General features: G+C 51.4%; 1 protein-coding gene and 1 long non-coding RNA gene across 2 annotated transcripts; one reads left to right on the forward strand and one right to left on the reverse strand.

Annotated features, from left to right (window-relative positions):
• Positions 1 to 5,848: 5,848 nt before the first annotated feature.
• LOC109764868 (protein NUCLEAR FUSION DEFECTIVE 4) lies at positions 5,849 to 9,408 on the reverse strand. The gene is made up of 3 exons (XM_020323651.4): positions 8,554 to 9,408; positions 7,220 to 8,091; positions 5,849 to 6,620 (listed from the first exon to the last, which is right to left on the reverse strand). Exons 1-3 carry the CDS (start codon positions 8,878 to 8,880, stop codon positions 6,128 to 6,130), a joined length of 1,692 nt encoding a protein of 563 aa, XP_020179240.1. The 5' UTR covers positions 8,881 to 9,408; the 3' UTR covers positions 5,849 to 6,127.
• Positions 9,062 to 9,572, forward strand: LOC120969986 (uncharacterized). Its single transcript, XR_005764702.1, has 2 exons — positions 9,062 to 9,193; positions 9,390 to 9,572. It is a non-coding gene; the product is annotated as an uncharacterized lncRNA (long non-coding RNA).
• Positions 9,573 to 21,529: the final 11,957 nt, after the last annotated feature.

Raw genomic sequence — 21,529 nt, forward strand, 5'->3', positions numbered from 1 at the left:
CGGAGGACGGCTGGGCTGCGGCAGGAGTGGGTACCGGCGGCGGCGAGTACCGGGACGGCGGCGGTGAGGTCCGTAACGGCGGCGGCGAGGTCGGCCGCGGCGCTGGAACCCTAGCGCGCGGCCCTGCTCGAGGTAAGCCCAAGAAGTCAGACCAAGGGCGCGCGGCAGGCACGAGCCACGGAGAAGTGAGGGGCGCGGGGAGGGGAGGCAGGGGGCTTACTGGGGAGGGCTGGGAACGGCGTGGGGTCGCCGGCGATCTCCGCGGCCGAAAGAGGAAGAAGGGGTCGGGGACGACGCTTCGGGGCTCTTCCGGTCGCATGAGCCGTCGGGAAGGACGAGGGAGACGCGGCGGTGCTTCTGGGATCAACGGCAGAGCGAGGGGAGCACGGTGGCGCGGCTATGGCGTCGGGGGACGACGACCCGGCGGCGGAAGGGGGCGTGAGGGTGTGGCGGGGGGGAAGTGGATCTGGCGAGGGAGGGACGAAGGGATCGGGCGAATTAGCTAGACGGAAGGTTAGTAATGGCGCACCCCCTAGCGGTGCGCCATTAGTAATCTTTTTTTTAGATAGCAATGGCGCACCACCCAGCGGTGCGCCATTAGTAATCTTTTTTTAGATAGCAATGGCGCACCACCCAGCGGTGCGCCATAAGCAACTTTTCATTATTATTATTTTTTGTTGCATCTAATAATTTTTTAGAAAATGAATATGAATATGAAACAGTAATAATTTTTTTATAAAAAACAGTAATAATTTTTTTAAACATTTCATCAAATTTGTTATGCGGCGGCGGTGGAGCGGGGGAGGGTGCGGTGGGTCGTCGTCGGCGGTGGAGCGGGGGAGGGTGCGGGGGGTGCTCGGCGGCGGTGGAGCGGGCCGGGGAGGGTGCGGGGGTCGTCGGCGGCGGTGGAGCGGGGGAGGGTTAGGGGGGTCGTCGGCGGCGGTGGAGTGGGGGAGGGTGCGGTGGGTCGTCGGCGGCGGTGGAGCGGGGGAGGGTGCGGTGGGTCGTCGGCGGCGGTGGAGCGGGGGAGGGTGCGGTGGGTCGTCGGCGGCGGCGGAGCGGGGGAGGGTGCGGGGGGTCGTCGGCGGCGGTGAAATTTGAAAAAATATTCATGAATTCAAAAAGTGCCCATGAAATTTAAAAATATTCATGAGTTTAAAAAGTGCCCATGAAATACAATCGAGAAATGAAGGCTACAATTTAAATACAATCGATCTTAGCTAGCTATATGTTCACAATCTTCTTGCCCTTATTTTTCGTAAATGGAGTTCTTCTCTTGAACGGACGTCCTTTAGGTAGGGTGGTCCTGCTTCTTCTTGTGGTGTATGCTGGTACTTCATCGTCGTCGTCATGTTCCATCTTCGGGTCGCCGTACTTGTCGAAGGCTTGCTCATTGGCGACTCCATCCATTCCGATGATCTTCCTTTTGCCTCTCCTCACGACAACACGACTGGGCTTTGACGGGTCGGTAATGAAGAAGCATTGGTCCACTTGGGAAGCCAGTACCCATGGCTCATTTTTCGCGGTGACGTTTGCGCCCGCGGTCTTGGATTTGGCTTCGGGTATAACCATGGTGGTGAAATACCGGTCTTCTTTTAGGACGCTCTTCGCCCATCTGGCACGGAACATCGGGACCTTCTCTCCAACATAGCTCAGCTCCCAGATCTCCTCGATCCTTCCGTAGTATCTGTCCTTGTCGTTACCGGTGTAGGATTCCATCGTTACCCCGGAGTTCTGATAACCATCGCTCTTCATGTCCTTTCCCTCGGTGTAGAATGTGTAGCCATTGATATCGTACGCCTCATACGTCATCAGGTTGTGCTCAGCGCCCTGTGACAAAGGCGAATATGAGTTGTTCTTCCGCGGAAGAATCCTCATGTAAAGGGTACGACAAAAGCTTCTGCTTGAACCAACGCGTGAAACATGAGTTGTGCTCTTTGATTATATCTCCGTCCGTCCTCTGTTGGCCTCGGTCATTGTACGTCTTCTCAATAAAGGTTTTGTGCTCTACCACCCAAGGATCGACCACGTCTATGTGTTGTAGCGCGACTAGGTTTGCTCTTTCAAAGTCGGCGAGTCGACCCTCGAAGTCGACATGCATTTCGCGGCGACCCTCACGGTGACCCCATCCAGCGAGCCTGCCGAGGTGCCTGTTGACGGGCAGACAAACGGGGTTCTCGATGCCTAGATAATTCGTGCAGTAGGAGATGCACTCTTCGGTCAGAAAGCCCCTGGCTATGCTTCCCTCTGGACGTGACATGTTGCGAACGTATCCTTTGATGACACCATTCATCCTTTCGAACGGCATCATGTTGTGCAGGAACGTCGGCCCGACTTGGATGATATCCTCCACGATATGGACCAGCAGATGCACCATAACGTCGAAGAATGCGGGCGGGAAGTACATCTCAAGCTCGCATAGTATCACCACGATCTCTTCCTGTAGCCTTCTGAGTTGCCTCACGCCAACCGACTTCCGAGAGATGACGTCGAAAAAGTTGCATAGGCCAAATAGCGTTTCACGGACGTGCGCGTCCATGATCCCACGGATTGCAACTGGAAGTATCTGCGTCATCAACACGTGACAGTCGTGAGACTTCATCCAGCTGAACTTCTGCTTCGCTGAGTCTAGGTATCTACTTATCTTCCCCGCGTAACCGTAAGGAAGTTTTACTCCTACGAGGCAGGTGAAAAACTAATCGATCTCCTCCTGACTTAGAGTGAAGCACGCGGGAGGGAAGTCATTTCCGGTCTTCTTGGCCTTTTTGCCTTTGCGACGACTTTCCGTGTCCTGCTTCGCCTCATCATCAGCATCATTAGCGTGAAGCTCCTCCCTGATGCCCATTGATTTCAAGTCTGCCCTTGCTTTCGGCCCATCTTTGGTCCTCTCTGGCATGTTGAGCAGGGTACCAAGCAGACTCTCGCACACGTTCTTCGTGATATGCATGACATCAAGGCTGTGAGGCACACGGTGGATCATCCAGTACGGCAAGTCCCAGAAAACAGACCTCGTTTTCCATACCTTCAGCAGCGGCTCTTGCGCCTTTTGCTTCTTTCCCGGCTCTGGCGCCTTTTGCTTCTTTCCCGGCAGTGGACAATCTTTCCAATTTTTCAACAGCTCGTCTATTTCCTCGCCGCTCCTCGTACGCGGGCGTCTTCGGGGTTCGGTTTCACCATCGAACAGATCCTTGCGTTTTCTCCATGGGTCATCGTCGCGAAGTCACCTTCGATGTCCCATGAACACGGTTTTCGAAGACCCGGGATCTCTATCTAGGTGGCGATACGTTGTGTCATCCATGCACTTGACGCATCCAGAAAATCCGTGGACCACCTGCCCCGCGAGATATCCGTAACCGAGATAGTCGTGCACCGTCGTAAGCAGTGCGGCTCTCATAGGGAAATATTCTTTCTCTGCGGCGTCCCACGTATTGGCTGGCGTTTTCCACAGCGTGTCTAGCTCCTCTTTCAGCAGCCCCAGATACAGATTGATGTCGTTCCCTGGTTGTTTCGGCCCTTCAATTAGCATACTCATGTGAATGTACTTCCTCTTCATGCACAACCAGTGGGGAAGGTTGTACATCCACACAAACACAGGCCAGGTGCTATGTGTGCTTCTCTGGCTGCCAAACGGATTGACTCCATCGGTGCTCGCGCCCAGCACGATGTTCTTTGGATCGTTCCCAAATTCTGGGTGTTCGAAGTTCAACGCTTGCCACTGGCTCCCATCCTTAGGGTGACTCAGCATCTTGTCTTTTTTATTTATCTCCGGATCATTTGCGTCATCTTCTCGCTTCTTCTCCTCCCTATCCGCGTGCCAACGCAAGAGCTTTGCTACCTTAGGGTCCGCGAAATACCGCTGCAGACGAGGAGTGATCGGAAAGTACCACACCACTTTTCGAGGAGCTTTCTTCCTCTTCTTGTATCGAGTGACGCCGCACACCGGACATATGGTAGACTCCGCGTGCTCGTCCCGATAAATGATGCAATTGTTCATGCACACATGGTATTTCACGTGCGGTAAATCCAGAGGACACACGATTTTCTTCGCCTCCTCGAAACTGGTCGGGCACTTGTTCCCCTTGGGAAGACGTTCGTGCCAGAATGACATGTTCTCGTTGAAGCATGCGTCGGTCATTTTGTGTTTTACCTTCATCTCCAGAGCCATGAGCGTTACTTTCAGGCGGGTATCCTCGGGCCTGCATCCTTCATACAATGGAGTAACCGCGTCTATCTCCAGTTGATCCAGCTTGGCTTTCTCTCGGGCGGCAGCTCTTGCGTTATCCGTCTGCTTGAGAAGCAGCTCTTGAATATGAGGGTCCTGCACCCAGCCCATCGATGGTCCATCGTCGTCTGCTCCGGCATCTTCATCTTCATGATCATGCCCTTCGTCTTCTCTGGCATCTTCCTCATCATCATGTCCGGCATCTTCTACATGATGACTGTATACTGCATCTACTTCTTGATCATGTCCTGGAGATTCTTCGTCTTCTCGCCCGCCCTCACCGCGGTTGTCTTGCTGCCCTTCCTCATTTCTTGCCGGCCGGCCCCCATGGACGACTTCATAATCATCTTCATCACCTTGCCACCGATAGCCATCCATGAAACCACGCAAGAGCAGGTGGTCCCGCACCTGTACGGAATCCGGGTCCATAAGGCTCCTCAGCTTGCATCTTTGACACGGACATCTTATCTCCGTCTCGTTATTTTGAAGCATCTCGGCCTTCGCGGAGCTCAAAAACCTATTCACGATGCCTTCGGTCATCGTGCGGACCATGGTCGCCTGCGGGGTAGAGTAAAACGATATTTTAGAACCAAGAAAAAATTTGGCATGGCTTTGCCTAAAAATAGGACCAAAAAGAATGCATAGTGCCAAAATTCTCGCCGAAACGGAAATGAATCAACATTCCGGCAAAATATTGGCAACTATCGCATTTCAAATACCGATACCTGCAAACACAAACATATATGCAACACCACAAACATACATAGATCTAGCTAGGCCATAAAAAGTGCATGTGCACGTTGTTGGAGGGAGAAAAAAGTAGATCTACAACATAAAGAAAGCTTTCCCCTTACTTACCTATCAAAAAAAGGTAATTTAACCACTTAATTTGGATGAATCTATGGTGCAAATGAGGTGAGGAGGAGGAGGCAGCCGAGACAAGCTTAGAGGAGGTGGAGAGAATGAAGTGGGGAAAGTGAGTGTGTAGGTGGCTGTCCAAAATATCTAGCTGGTCCCAGGTTACTAATGGCGCAGCACCAACAAATGCCCCATTAGTAGTTTTGCAAAAAAAACAAAAAATGATAGTAGTGGCGCACGGGGTGACTGGTGCGCCATTACTAGTTAAAACTAGTAATGGCGAACTAGTAATGGCGCACTGCGCCCCGGTGCGCCATTAGTATTTTTGGAAAAAAAAATTGTTAGTAGTGGCGCACCATAGTTGTGGTGCGCACACGGTGCGCCATTAGTATTTTTGAAAAAAAAAATGTTAGTAGTAGCGCACCATGGTTGTGGTGCGCCATTAGTGTCGTAGTGTCTATCACACTAATGGCGCACCAGCACACGGTGCGCCACTGCTATATAGTTATAGCGCACCGTATGTCTGATGCGCCATTAGTGTGCATGTTGTCTATAGCCCTTTTCCTAGTAGTGCCAGCGTTGATTTTCACAACTACAAACTTGCAGTGGCATCAGAAAGCAACCGGAATGTATTTTCTGAAAACTGGTAGGATCACTGGCTTTGAACAAAAGAGGGGAAAAATCAGTTACAAGTGACCCCTTTTTTAAGGAACAAAGTCGAAAAACCCATTCAACATGGTTGGTTTCTCGAAACACAAACACCAAAAGGAAATTGAAAACTGATTACATACAAACGTGTCAACTCAGTTGTTACATTTGTATCCTGGGGTTCATGCTCCAGCAGATCAACCAGAAACCAGCAACGACTCAAAAAATAACATAGCTCATTCTTCACCATATACAGAGACCTAGACTGAACTTGTCAAGAACCAGGTCCCAAAACCGCAATACAGAACACCCCCCAAAAAAAGAAAATAAACACGTGCTCATATTTCAAGTACAATACATTACAACAGATCACTAAACAAGCTCACCGGTCACCGGGCATCAATGCGCAGAGCTCCTGGGCTGGCTCGAGGGTCCACCTCCATAGAGCGTCTGATACACTGGTCGGATCCTCACGGTCAGGATCACGCTCAGAAACGTTCCCAAGCATGCCATGCCTGACAGCACAAAGAACGTGAGCCTGAAACAGCTGGGGCCGTAGCATACCATGACATGGTCAGAGCCCGCCACTGCTGCGACGCTGTGCTGTTTTGCCGCTTCATGATCGTAGACATACCCAGCGAGGCTGCTGAACACGAGCGCGCCAAGTGGGTTCGCCAGCAAGATGAAGTTGTAGATCTTCCCAAACTGCTTTAGCCCAAACAGCTCCGATGACGTCGACACCATCACCGAGAAATGGACGCCATAGCACACGCCGAGTATGGCAACGGAGATGTAGAGCGTAGCCTTGAGACCCAGCGCGAAGACTAGGTAGTTGACTATCATCACCACTTGGGTGCATGTGATCAGTACTGTCCGTGGAAGTGTCCTTGACCTAGAAAAGAAGCTTGGTTAACCAACCGCAGGATGTATTAAAAAAATCAAATTTAAAATGTGAACAAATGCATTCAACCGCGCATTGCATCCAACCAAGAAAGTTTCTGATCGAATATTTAGATTTCATCCACAGTTGGAACTGGGAACCTTTTTTACTGTTCCAGTGTGTCAGAAAAAAAATATAAGGGAGAGAAATATTGTCAACCTATTATTTATTTGCTAAGATGGAACGGAGGCTTTAATACTTCAGTTAAAGAAAACAGTTTGATCCATAACCCACAGCAGACATAATGTGTTCCTCTTTAATATAAGAGGTCAGCTCATTCTTTATTGGCTTGTAAGTTGAAACTGGACTGAAGGTTCTAACAATTCTATTAGGATAATGGCAGACGAATATTTTTGTATGAAAAAGAATTCATTGGGTTACCTAACTAACTTGGCATGCAACACTTTGTCCAAAAAACAAACAATAAACAACTACATAACCAAAAGAACTCCATGAAACTGGTAGAGCAATTATGTAGACCAACTGGTGCTTGGACAGGTAGATGAAAGTACACCTTGTTTTGCGATTCAATAAATAAGAGATTCCATTACCTGACAAAATAATCAGAAACAGCACCACCTCCTAAGCGGCCAAAGAAGTTGCCCAAACTGAAGAGAGAGACTGATATGGTTGTGCCAACAACACCTGCTGCAGTTCCAACTTGTGCTAGATTGTTAAGGACGGTGACTCCAGATCCAACACCTATAAAGAATACTGCAAAGAGCAACCAGAAATCTGCCTTTAGCAGAGCTTCACGGAACCTGAAGTCCTCTCCCCTTTTTGGTCTTCTTCTCTTCTGCTTCACAGCCCCTTCACCCTCAGCTAAGAGAAGATCAATATCTGCAGCATCCTCATCTTCAATTTTGCCGAAGTTTGGTTCAGAGGAAGAAGGCAGAAGAAATGGTTCTGTGAAATCATTGTCAGCAGCAGCAGAAGTGACTTTCCTTGGGACGCTTCGAAACAATGTCATCTTCACAGGTATCGCAAACGGTGCAAGAATGAGAATGACCATAATAGCAATCAAGGAATAGTTCAGAGCAGGGGTGAGAGTCACAAAACGATCCAATGTCGTGGCACAGACGAGATAAACCCCAAGAAGAGCACTGTTGATCTGTACGAACAGGAAGTGAACTCGCTCCGAGGAATTCTCCACCAGAGAAGGCTCACAAGGCCTCACAAAGTACATCGCCAGAAGGCACACGATGGCAACTCCCAGGGTGAGAAAAAGCAGGAGGTTTGCAGCTGAACCGTGAAGCGCACCCGTGTAAATGGCAGTGTATACAGCTGCACTTAGACCAGAGTAGCCCTTGAGGATGCCGGCAACAGCACCTCTGCTGAGTGGGAAGTTCCTCATGTTGGTTACTAATGCGGCGGTCGACATCCACGCACCGCTGTTCGAACCCATGCATAATGCGATCCATATCTACAATAAGGCAAAAGCAAAGATTGGCACTAGTAAATTTCCACTATATGGTGATCAAAGTAAAGAAAAGAAGCTAGCCTAGTAAGGCCAAATTTCCAGGTAAATTAAGTAAGAAGCCCTCAATATGTGGCTCTTCGAGGCGATGAAAGCTTCCATTTTGTAAAGAAAATTATGTGGCTATCAGGCTATGCGCATATCGCCCGGCAAATGAAGCCAAATGCAGGTAATACTTTTTCGCCCAATTGCAATCGAGGATTAACTTTTCGCCAACAGTTGGTATAGGTTTTGTTTGTGGAATCTTAGACAGGGACACTTGTTTAGCTGGTCCCAACTAAGCATAACGCCTTTCCCCAACCTAAAATCGTTACAGCAATCGTAATCCAGCAGAGCAATTGAAGCAGCACCATTTCACGATCTGGAACTGATCTAGGGATTGAAGATCTCATCGGGGAGCTCACTCACCAGCCAGTAGGGCAGCGCCGGGGCGACGCCGGAGACGGCGAGCCAGGTGACCCCGTAGCCGAGGAGGCCGGAGGCGGCGGCGACGAGCAGGAGCAGGGCCGGGTGGAGCTTGTTGCAGACGACGCCCGGGAGGAGGCCAAGGCTGTCCCCGACGTTGCAGGCGACCCCGAGCAGCGCGACGCGGCTCTGGTCGGCGCCGAGCGCCACCTTGAGCGCGTGCGAGTAGAGCGCGAAGGCGGAGCTGGTCCCCGCCGACGCCTGCAGCCACACGGCCGCCCCGAGACCCAGCCACGGCGGCCTGCTCCCCGCCTTCACCGCGCCCGGCATCGTCCTCCTCCCCCCCGGCCGCCGCCTCGCCGGACTTTCTTCGCTCTCGCCGTCGCTACTTTCTTTCCGGGGGAATAAAGCTCTGTCTGTCGGGTGATGGCGAGTCGGTGGCGACGGTGGCGGGTTTTAAAGGGGGGTTTGGGTGGGGGGCGGCGTCAGGCGTGTCAAAGGACTACGCAGGAGCCGCTGGAGAGGAAAGCGTAAAAAAAGCCATGGATTTGAAGCGGCGTCGATGGCGACGGCCGGCGCCGCGGCCGGGAAATGAATCTGCAGCTGATTTCCGGCCGGGTGTCCGCACAGGCATACCTCAACGGTATAAACATGTAGATTTTCTACTTTTCCATTTTCCTTCTTGTTTATCAACCACCAATCAAGACAAACCGCGCCAGCTCGCCACGACGGCTGGGGGAGGAAGCCGTCTTCTTCCTCTCGCGGTGGCGGTGGTGGTGGGCGGTGGATCCGATTTAGTCCATTAACGAGTAATCTATTCTTCGCGCTGTGCTGTTCAGATAAGGAAAATAGTGGACTTTTTGCAAAGGAAAAAATGGAAAACAAGCAGTTGACCCGACGGAGGCGCTGAACTGCTGATATCTGTCGCAGGATCGGATCGTCTTGGTGCATGTTGTCCGTCTTTGTAAGCTGGGTTCAATGAACCATCGATAATGAAACCGTCTGGCAGCAATTTCAATTTTTGTCATCCAATACGGTCCGTATCGATCCGCTCAATGGTCCGGGCGCGTTTCTTTTTTCGCAAACATGAGATAAACTGTGAGGCTTTATGGTCGTCCGGACAGCTGTCCAGTCCGCGACTGACTAAGCTGGCCCACCAAGCAACCCCATCCGTCTCTCCCGCGCTTTTTGTCCGATGCACGTGCCGCAGCAATGCCGGACCACAGCACCCAGCGGCCGACATTAATGCCGCGTGATGTGACCGGACGGGAGGGCGGCGCTGTAACGCCCGGATAATCAAGCTACAATAATCCCACGCTAATGATGCCACGTCCCCACAGTTACTGTTGCTAATCTACCGTTAGGACAAACCGTTTTAAAATTCAAATTCAAATTAATGTCAACAATAAAAGTTTTTCAAAATTTAAAACAAAAATGTTCGGGAGGTGCCATATTTTTGCATAAGTAAATATGATGTGATAAACACATTTTTATAAAATGCCTAAATAATTTAAAATGATTTAAAACAGAAAAAAAAAAGAAAATACAAAAGAGAAAACAAACAAAAAAAGAAAGAAGAAAACCCCCTGGACCGTGGCCCAACTAGGCCAACCCACCAGGCCCAGCCGGCCAGCCCACCCACTCCCTTAACCCCCGTGAACCCTGAAACCCACCCCCACCGACACCCAACTCCTCCCCCAAAATATCTCCCCCCTCTCCCCCCCGATTGGATCGGGATCGAGGGAGGAGACCGCCGCTCGCCGCCCGAACACCATGCCGGCGCCCCCCCGCCTGGACCCCGCCGGCCTGCCTCCTCCTCCCCATCGGTCTGCCTCCTCCGTCGCCGGTCGTCTCCGTCTCCACCTCACGGCCCACTGCCGTTGCCCTACGAATCACCGTGAGCCCGCGACCCCTCTCTCTCTCGCTTGCGCGCTCGCGCCGCCTGTCGCCGCGCGCCGACCACGCCGTCTGCCCGCGCTGCGCGCGCGCTCGTCGCCGCGGCCACCGCACGCGTGCGCCCCTTACACGCTCATCGTCGCGTCGTCCTGCCGCTCCGCTCGTCCCACGCGCGCAACCGCGCCGTCCGTGCCTCCCCCGCTCGCCACGCTCGGTGCGTCATCGCGCGCACACGCACACGCGTTCCCAAGCCCCGCCTCGCCCTTGTCGCTACCATGCGCGACCGCCGTCGCCTCGGCCCCCCTGCCCACCGGCCCGCGAGCTCGTCGTCTCACCCTCCCCAGCTACAGCCGAGCTGACCGCGCCCGCCGTCGCCGTGCTGACCGCCTCCACCGCGCCTGCCCGTCCGCGCGGCCCCACTCCAGCGCCGCCTCCTGCTGCCGCCGCGGCCACCCCTCCGCCGCCTCCCCTTGCCCCGCGCTCCTCCCTACTCCAGCCATGGCCTTGCCGTGCCCACCGGCCCCCTTGCTCCGGCGCCTTGCCGGGTTCGTCCGCTCCTGGGCATGCGCCCGCTCGGGCGGAGCCCCGGTTAGCCCAGCGCCCGTAACCCGCATCGGCCCCCTGGGCGAATGACACGTGGGGCCCAGCCCACAGAACGTAAAAAAAAGAATTAAAAAAATATAAATAAAACAAATAATAAAAATAAATTTAATTAATTAATTAATTAACTAAATTAATTAAGTTAATTAATCCTGTTTAAATTAATTAGTTAATTTAATTAAACAGTAATTAATTAGCTAAACCCTAATTAAACTAAGCAGTGTATGACATGCGGGACCCACACGTAGTTGACTGCTGACGTCAGCATGATGTCATGCTGACGTCATCTTTTACTATTCTGGATAATGTTGACTTAAAATGATTAAATAAATCCTAAAAATGATTAAATCTTTAGAAAATCATATAAAATAATCCGTATCTCGGATGAAAATACTTTCTACATGAAAGTTGCTCAGAACGACGAGACGAATCCGGATACGCAGCCCGTTCGTCCGCCACACATCCCTAACATATCGAACTCGCAACTTTCCCCCTCTGTTTCATCTGTCCGAAAATGCGAAACATCGAGAATACTTTCCCGGATGTTCCCCCCCTTCGCCGGTACCACCTACTGCAGCGTTAGGGCACACCTAGCACCGCTCATTGTCATGTCACGCATCGTCATGCTTATGTTTGCATTGTATTTACTGTTTCTTCCCCCTCTTCTCTCCGGTAGACTACGAGCCCGACGCTGCTGCTGCCCAGTTCGACTACGGAGTTGACGACCCCTCCTACTTGCCAGAGCAACCAGGCAAGCCCCCGCTTGATCACTAGATATCGCCTATTCTTCTCTATACTGCTTGCATTAGAGTAGTATAGCATGTTACTGCTTTCCGTTAATCCTATCCTTGCTACTACTGTTGTTACCTTTACCTGCAATCCTACATGCTTAGTATAGGATGCTAGTTTTCCATCAGTGGCCCTACATTCTTGTCCGTCTGCTGTGCTATACTATCGGGCGGTGATCACTTGGGCGGTGATCACGGGTATATACTTATATACTCTATACATGATACCTGTGGTGACTAAAGTCGGGTCGGCTCGTAGGAGTACCCGCGAGTGGATCTTGTGGCGGAGCGACAGGGCAGGTTGAGGCCGCCTAGGTGAGAGGTGGGCCTGGCCCTGGACGGCGTCCGCGGTTACTTCAAAATAACACGCTTAACGAGTTCTTGGTATTTGATCTGAGTCTGGCCATTTGGTCTATACGCACTAACCAACTACGTGGGAACAGTTATGGGCACTCGACGTCGTGGTATCAGCCGAAGCCTTCGTGACGTCAGCGACTGAGTGGCGCGTGCCGGATTGGACTGGAACGCCACTAGGCTAGGTTTGCTTCCGGCCGCGTTCGCAACATGCAGGTGTGCAATGGGCGATGGGCCCAGACCCCTGCGCCATAGGATTTAGACCGGCGTGCTGACCTCTCTGTTGTGCCTAGGTGGGGCTGCGACGTGTTGATCTTACGAGGCCGGGCATGACCCAGAAAAGTGTGTCCGGCCAAATGGGATCGAGCGTGTTGGGTTATGTGGTGTACCCCTGCAGGGAAGTTTATCTATTCGAATAGCCGTGTCCCTCGGTAAAAGGACGACCTAGAGTTGTACCTTGACCTGATGACAACTAGAACCGGATACTTAATAAAATACACCCTTCCAAGTGCCAGATACAACCCGGTGATCGCTCTCTAACAGGGCGACGAGGAGGGGATCGCCGGGTAGGATTATGCTATGCGATGCTACTTGGAGGACTTCAATCTACTCTCTTCTACATGCTGCATGATGGAGATGGCCAGAAGCGTAGTCTTCGACAGGACTAGCTATCCCCCTCTTATTCTGGCATTCTGCAGTTCAGTCCACTGATATGGCCCTTTACACATATACCCATGCATATGTAGTGTAGCTCCTTGCTTGCGAGTACTTTGGATGAGTACTCACGGTTGCCTCTCTCCCTCTTTTCCCCCTTTTCCTTTCTACCTGATTGTCGCAACCAGATGCTGGAGTCCAGGAGCCAGACGCCACCGTCGACGACGACTCCTACGACACTGGAGGTGCCTACTACTACGTGCAGCCCGCTGACGATGACCAGGAGTAGTTAGGAGGATCCCAGGCAGGAGGCCTGCGCCTCTTTCGATCTGTATCCCAGTTTGTGCTAGCCTTCTTAAGGCAAACTTGTTTAACTTATGTCTGTACTCAGATATTGTTGCTTCCGCTGACTCGTCTATGATCGAGCACTTGTATTCGAGCCCTCGAGGCCCCTGGCTTGTATTATGATGCTTGTATGGCTTATTTATGTTGTAGAGTTGTGTTGTGATATCTTCTCGTGAGTCCCTGATCTTGATCGTACACATTTGCATGCATGATTAGTGTACGGTCAAATCGGGGGCGTCACAAGTTGGTATCAGAGCCGACTGCCTGTAGGAATCCCCCTTTCCCCACTCCTTGGCCGAAGTCGAGTCTAGACATTGCAAAAACTTTTACTAACATGGATGTGTGTCTTACGGGCCCACGTCGCCATTGGGTGGTACTAGGATCTTTTACTCCTCGACCTTTACTCTGGGACTCTGAACTCTCTTCTACTCGGGTTAAACGAAATTACTAACTCTAACACTAGGATCCCGTGACCGCATTCACCCCAAAGTTGGATAAGCCATAGTTATTTCTTAGAATAGTATTTTGAACAATTCACACACTGTCATTTGACTCCTTTGAAACATCTTTGCTTTCAGATGGAACCCACGAGGCAGGTTGTGCGCCACACGACGGCCATTGGTGCCTCGGGATCACCTGCTGTGCTAGCTGAGATGATGACCTATCTGGGTTATCGCTGGCACCCTGAGTACACCGTCTACGAGGAGTACCAGGACTTTAACCAGGAGCAGTACCGTGCCATCGTCCACCTCTACTCGCGGGAGTATGAGTCCACTACTGTGCTGCACACCGCTCATGGTGTTGGAGTGACCATCGATATGGCTGTCCACGATGCTGCTTATGCTGCTCTGACACGTCTTCGTGGAGAGTATCGGGAGTTGGACACCTCCCCTTTCAGGCACATTGCTATCGCATCTGATGTTGGTGCGGAGGGATACTATACTGCTGCCTACTCCACTGTCACCCGAGAGCCCTTCTACCATTAGAACCTGGTTTTGCATGCTGATGGGCTGGATCGAGCTAACCGAGCTCTTCGCCACGAGTTGTACACCACCTGTCAGCACCTTTACCGTGCTCTGACGCTGTTGCACCCCTTTGTCCGATCTAGAGAGCTGCCCCGTTCTGCGATCTACCCAGCCAGGACTGTGATGCCCCAGGGTGTCGGCTGGCCAGATGTGGGAGGCTACTCTCCCGCACTTGGTCCTCTTCTGCCACCTGAGCGTCAGGTTCTGCACCAGAGTATTCGCGGACCCCAGGTTGCTGACGTGGAGTTCCCGATGCGACACTACCAGCTTTCGGGCTACACCTACCTCCACAGTACCTCTTGGGACTGATGTAGGCTCGCTTGTTAGTGTTAGATGCATTCGTCGCGAGTCTGTGTGCCGCCTATGTTGTTTTAGTCTATGTACTGAACTCTGTGTACTGAACTCTATGCATGACCCCTTTTGTAAGTTATGCCGACTACTATGTAGTAGCTATCGTGCTCCTTTCATTATGCATGTTTCATCATGAATGATTCTTGGCTTTGCAAATTTCTCAATGCTGAACTACCCATGTTATATATTAGCAGGATGGTTAGACCAGGTGGTCGTGGTAGTGGTGGCAGTGCCCCACCACCACCTGAGTACATGGCTGGTATGATCCAACAGTTCGAACTGAACCGCCAATTCATGGAAAATATGATGGCTCAGTTTCCTCGCCCCAATATGGACCAGCAACCAACCCCAGTAACTCTGCAGGATTTCATGCGCCTCAACCCAACTGTGTACTGCAGCTCAACTCAGCCTCTGGATGCTGATGACTGGCTCCGTGACATCACCTATGAGATGGAGTCTGCCGATGTAGCCCCTGCCAGCTATGTCACCTTTGCTTCCTTCTTCCTGAAGGGACCCGTAGCTCAATGGTGGGACAGCCACAGGCGTACTCTGCCAGCTGGAACAATCATCACCTGGCCAAACTTCCAAGCTGCTTTCCGTGCCCGCTTCATTCCTCAGGGAGTCATGGACCGGAAGAAGTGTGAGTTCCGCAACCTCACCCAAGGCAACAAAACTGTTGAAGCTTATCAGCGGGAGTTTCTGGACTTGTCTCGCTATGCTGAAGAGGACATTGCAACTGATGCACGCAGACAGGAGAAGTTCCGTGATGGCCTTCAAGCTGACATCAAGCTCGCACTTCTAGTGCATGACTTTGCTGATTTCGCCACCTTGGTGAACAAGTCCATCAATGTCGAAACTGGTCTGCAGGAATACCAGAGCTCTCACAGGCGCAACCGTGACACGGGATCATCTTCGGGCCCGCCCTCACAGAAGCGTAAGATATGGATCCCGAACAGCATGTACCGTCCAAATGCATCTGCCCCAAGGCAGACCTATGCTGCACCTCGTCTGCCTACACCACCATCTAGGCAGTCAAGACTTCCAGCTCCACCACCCCAAGCTCCTGTTCCCACTCCCAATAATGGTTTGTGCTTCAGGTGTGGTCAACCAGGACACCGTGCTAGAGAATGCAACCAGAATCAACTGGCCCTTCTAGCAACTGGCCATGGAAGCAACCAGCCCCGCAGCAACAAGGCCAAGTCTTATGGTCGTGTTCATGCCAACCACGTTGATCTCAATGAAGCTCAAGACCAACCTGCTACTGTGATGGGTACACTCCTCGTAAATTCAGTACCAGCATCCGTTTTATTTGATACAGGAGCATCCCATTCATTCATATCGGCAGAATTTGCATTCCTGCATGGCATTAAATACAAAGAGATGAACACTCCGCTATGGTTAGTCACGACGTTCCTGTTGAAATTGAAGGACTGGAATTTCTTGTCTCTCCCATCGTACTGAAGTCCTGTAGCATTGATCTCATTCTGGGAATGAATTGGTTAAAAGCGCATACTGCTTCAATCGTTTGCGCCACTAAGACCGTCCATCTGCTACACCCTTCAGATGAAATAGTTACTTACCAAGCTCTTCTGGTGCAAAATGCCGAGGCAAGGCTCTATGCATTGAATGCATTGAACGCTGCACCACTCGAGGGCATTGAAAACATTCCCGTCGTGCGTAAATTCCTTGACGTCTTTCCTGAAGAACTTCCAGGGATTCCCCCTGCTAGAGCTGTCGAATTCATCATCGACTTGAAACCAGGCACCACTCCTATAGCCAAGCGACCCTACAAGATGCCGCCGCATGAACTCCTTGAGCTTAAGGAGGAAATCGACAAATCTCTTCGCAAAGGATTCATTCGCCCAAGTTGCTCTCCTTGGGGAGCACCTTCTCTCTTTGTCAAGAAGAAGGATGGGACAAACCGATTAGTTCAAGACTACCGTCCTATAAACCAAGCTACCATTCAGAATAAATACCCTCTTCCTCGGATCAATGATTTGTATGATCAACTGGCTGGTTCATCAGTGTTCTCTAAGCTCGACTTGAGGTTGGGTTACCACCAGATCCGTGTTCGTGAAGAGGATATCCCAAAGACCGCCTTCGTGACTCGATATGGTTCATACGAGTACACCGTCATGTCTTTCGGTTTAACCAATGCTCCAGCCACCTTCTCTCGTCTGATGAACTATATATTCATGGATTACCTCGACAAGTTCGTCGTGGTTTATCTGGATGATATCCTGGTATTTTCCAAGAACGAAGAGGAACATGCTGAACATCTTCGTCTTGTGTTGGAAAAGCTACGAGAGCATCAACTATATGCCAAGTTCTCCAAATGTGAATTCTGGCTACCCGAAGTAACCTATCTTGGGCATGTCATCTCTAAGGATGCTATTGCCGTCAACCCTGAACGAGTCCAGGCTATCCTTGATTGGACTCCTCCCAAGAACGTTAAGCAAGTCAGAAGTTTTCTCGGTCTCGCCAGCTATTGCCGTCGATTCGTCGAGAACTTCTCCAAGATCGCCAGGCCTCTGACTAACCTGTTGCATAAGGGCGTCCAGTTCCAATGGACAGACAAATGTCAGGAAAGTTTCCAGGCACTCAAAGACAAGTTGACTTCTGCCCCAGTTCTAGCTCCACCTGATACTAAGAAGGACTTCGTCATTTACTGCGACGCTTCCCGTCCAGGATTAGGCTGTGTCCTAATGCAAGACCGCAAAGTGATTGCTTATGCCTCTCGGCAATTGCGCCCTCACGAAGAGAACTACCCAGTTCACGACCTCGAACTTGCTGCTGTCATTCATGCGCTGAAGCAGTGGCGACATTACCTTCTCGGTAATCGTTGCGAGATCTTCACTGACCACCAAAGCCTGAAGTATCTGTTTACTCAGCTAGACCTGAACCTCCGTCAGCAGAGATGGATGGAGCTTGTTGCAGACTTTGACTTGGGTATTTCCTATACGCCAGGCAAGGCTAATGTAATGGCTGATGCCTTGAGCCGCAAGTCTTACTGCAACCACCTCCAGGTTCACAAAGTTCAGCCCTCGCTTGTTGAAGAATTCAGGAAGCTGAACTTCATATTGTTCCTCCGGGTGCACTCGCTCCCCCTCCTAAGGAGTTTCGCAAGATGAACCTCCGGGTTGTTTCCCAGGGTTCCCTCAATACCCTGGCCGTCGAACCAGATCTCTTGGACTCCGTCAAGAGAATACAGGGATATGACTCTGAAGCCCACAAGATTAAGCGCTACCTTGCAGAAGGAAAGCCCTCATTCTTCACTATTGCTGATGATGGCACTTTGTACTTCAAGGGCCGCCTAGTGGTGCCATGTGCAGAGAAAAACCTGGATATGACCCAGGAAGTTATGAAAGAAGCTCATGATACGCCTCTATGTATCCATCCTGGTAGTACAAAGATGTACCAAGACATCCGTCAGAGATTCTGGTGGTCTAATATGAAACAAGACATTGCTCGTTATGTTGCTGAGTGTGACGTTTGCCGTCGTATCAAAGCAGAACATCAAAGGCCTGCTGGAACTCTGCAACCTATCTCTATTCCCGAATGGAAATGGGACCATGTTGAGATGGACTTCGTCACTGGATTTCCCAAATCACAGAAAGGTAATGATGCTATTCTTGTCGTCATTGACCGGCTTTCCAAAGTTGCACATTTTCTGGCGGTCAAAGAAACGATCACTGCTAGTCAGCTTGCAACTCTCTATATGTCCAGGATTGTTTCACTCCATGGTATTCCATTGGTTATCAGCTCAGACCGTGGCAGCTTATTCACTTCAAGATTCTGGGCAAGTTTCCAAGAAGCTATGGGAACTCATCTGTCATTCAGTACTGCGTTTCATCCTCAGTCGCAAGGGCAAGTTGAACGTGTCAACCAAGTTCTCGAAGACATGCTTCGAGCTTGTGTAATTTCCTTCGGCAAGAAATGGGAGGAATCTCTCCCGTATGCTGAGTTCTCTTATAATAATAGCTATCAAGCTAGTCTGAAGATGGCCCCCTTCGAAGTGTTATATGGACGAAAGTGTCGAACCCCTCTGAACTGGTCAGAAACTGGGGAACGTCCACTCTTCGGTCCGGATATTATCCAACATGCCCAAGAACAAGTCCGCATTATTCGTGAGAATCTCAAGACTGCTCAGTCACGTCAGAAGAGTCAGTATGACCATCATCATAAAGACATGGTCTATCAACCTGGCGAAAAGGCTTATCTTCGAGTCACACCAATGAAGGGTGCTCACCGCTTCGGAATCAAGGGCAAACTAGCTCCTCGATATATTGGCCCATTCACTATTCTCGAAAGGCGTGGAAAAGTGGCATACCAACTGGAGCTTCCGCCGAACCTTTCTCAGGTTCACGATGTGTTTCATGTGTCACAGCTCCGCCGTTGCTTCAAGGACCCAATCCGAGCAGTGGATCATGAAGTGCTCGAATTGCAACAGGACCTCTCCTATAAGGAGCATCCGGTCCGCATTCTCGACCAAGCAGAACGCCGCACACGTCAGAAGGCGATCAAGTTCCTCAAAGTCTAGTGGTCGCACCATTCTGAAGATGAAGCCACTTGGGAACGCGAGGATCGCCTGCGTGATGAATACCCCGCACTGTTTCCTTCTACCTCCTAAATCTCGGGACGAGATTTCTTGTAGTGGAGGAGTTTTGTAACGCCCGGATAATCAAGCTACAGTAATCCCACGCTAATGGTGCCACGTCACCACAGTTACTGTTGCTAATCTACCGCTAGGACAAACCGTTTCAAAATTCAAATTCAAATTAATGTCAACAATAAAAGTTTTTCAAAATTTAAAACAAAAATGTTCGGGAGGTGCCATATTTTTGCATAAGTAAATATGGTGTGATAAACACATTTTTATAAAATGCCTAGATAATTTAAAATGATTTAAAACAGAAAAGAAAATAAATAAAAAGAAAGAAAATACAAAAGAGAAAACAAACAAAAAAAAGAAAGAAGAAAACCCCCTGGACCGTGGCCCAACTGGGCCAACCCACCAGGCCCAGCCGGCCAGCCCACCCACTCCCTTAACCCCCCTGGACCCCGAAACCCACCCCCACCGACACCCCACTCCTCCCCCAACATATCTCCCCCCTCTCCGCCCCCCCCCCCCCCGATTGGATCGGGATCGAGGGAGGAGACTGCCGCTCGCCGCCCGAACACCACGCCAGCGCCCCCCCGCCTGGACCCCGCCGGCCTGCCTCCTCCTCCCCATCGGTCTGCCTCCTCCGTCGCTGGTCGTCTCCGTGTGCACCTCGCGCCCCACTGTCGTTGCCCTACGAATCACCGTGAGCCCGCGACCCCTCTCCCTCTCGCTTGCACGCACGCGCCGCCTGTCGCCGCGCGCCGACCACGCTGTCTGCCCGCGCTGCGCGCGCGCTCGTCGCCGCGGCCACCGCACGCGTGCGCCCCTTACACGCTCGTCGTCGCGCCGTCCTGCCGCTCCGCTCGTCCCACGCGCGCAACCGCGCCGTCCGTGCCTCCCCCGCTCGGCACGCTCGGTGTTGGAAATATGCCCTAGAGGCAATAATAAATGGTTATTATTATATTTCTTTGTTCATGATAATTGTCTATTGTTCATGCTATAATTGTGTTATCCGGAAATCGTAATACAAGTGTGAATACATAGACCACAACGTGTCCCTAGTAAGCCTCTAGTTGACTAGCTCGTTGATCAACAGATAGTCATGGTTTCCTGACTATGGACATTGGATGTCATTGATAACGGGATCACATCATTAGGAGAATGATGTGATGGACAAGACCCAATCCTAAGCATAGCACAAAAGATCGTGTAGTTCGTTTGCTAGAGCTTTTCCAATGTCAAGTATCATTTCCTTAGACCATGAGATCATGCAACTCCCGGATACCGTAGGAATGCTTTGGGTGTGCCAAACGTCACAACGTAACTGGGTGACTATAAAGGTACACTACGGGTATCTCCGAAAGTGTCTGTTGAGTTGGCACGGATCGAGACTGGGATTTGTCACTCCGTGTGACGGAGAGGTATCTCTGGGCCCACTCGGTAATGCATCATCATAATGAGCTCAATGTGACTAAGGAGTTAGTCACGGGATCATGCATTGCGGTACGAGTAAAGAGACTTGCCATTAACGAGATTGAACAAGGTATTGGGATACCAACGATCGAATCTCGGGCAAGTAACATACCGATTGACAAAGGGAATTGTATACGGGATTGATTGAATCCTCGACATCGTGGTTCATCCGATGAGATCATCGTGGAACATGTGGGAGCCAACATGGGTATCCAGATCCCGTTGTTGGTTATTGACCGGAGAGGCGTCTCGGTCATGTCTGCATGTCTCCCGAACCCGTAGGGTCTACACACTTAAGGTTCGGTGACGCTAGGGTTGTAGAGATATGAGTATGCGGAAACCCGAAAGTTGTTCGGAGTCCCGGATGAGATCCCGGACGTCACGAGGAGTTCCGGAATGGTCCGGAGGTGAAGAATTATATATAGGAAGTCCAGTTTCGGCCACCGGAAAAGTTTCGGGGGTTATCGATATTGTACCGGGACCACCGGAAGGGTCCCGGGGGTCCACCGGGTGGGGCACCTATCCCGGAGGGCCCCATGGGCTGAAGTGGGAAGGGAACCAACCCTTAGTGGGCTGGGGCGCCCCCCCTTGGGCCTCCCCCTGCGCCTAGGGTTGGAAACCCTAGGGGTGGGGCGCCCCACTTGGCTTGGGGGGGGAAGCCACACCCCCCCTTTCCCCTTGGCCGCCGCCCCCCTTGGAGATCTGATCTCCCAGGGCCGGCGCCCCCCTAGGGGTCCTATATATAGTGGGGGGAGGGAGGGCAGCAACACCACAGCCCCTGGCGCCTCCCTCTCCCCCTGCAACACCTCTCCCTCTCGCAGAAGCTTGGCGAAGCCCTGCCGAGATCCCCGCTACATCCACCACCACACCGTCGTGCTGCTGCATCTCCA

The sequence above is a fragment of the Aegilops tauschii genome, chromosome 7 (genome assembly GCF_002575655.3).
Source record: "Aegilops tauschii subsp. strangulata cultivar AL8/78 chromosome 7, Aet v6.0, whole genome shotgun sequence".
Taxonomy (NCBI): Eukaryota; Viridiplantae; Streptophyta; class Magnoliopsida; order Poales; family Poaceae; genus Aegilops; species Aegilops tauschii.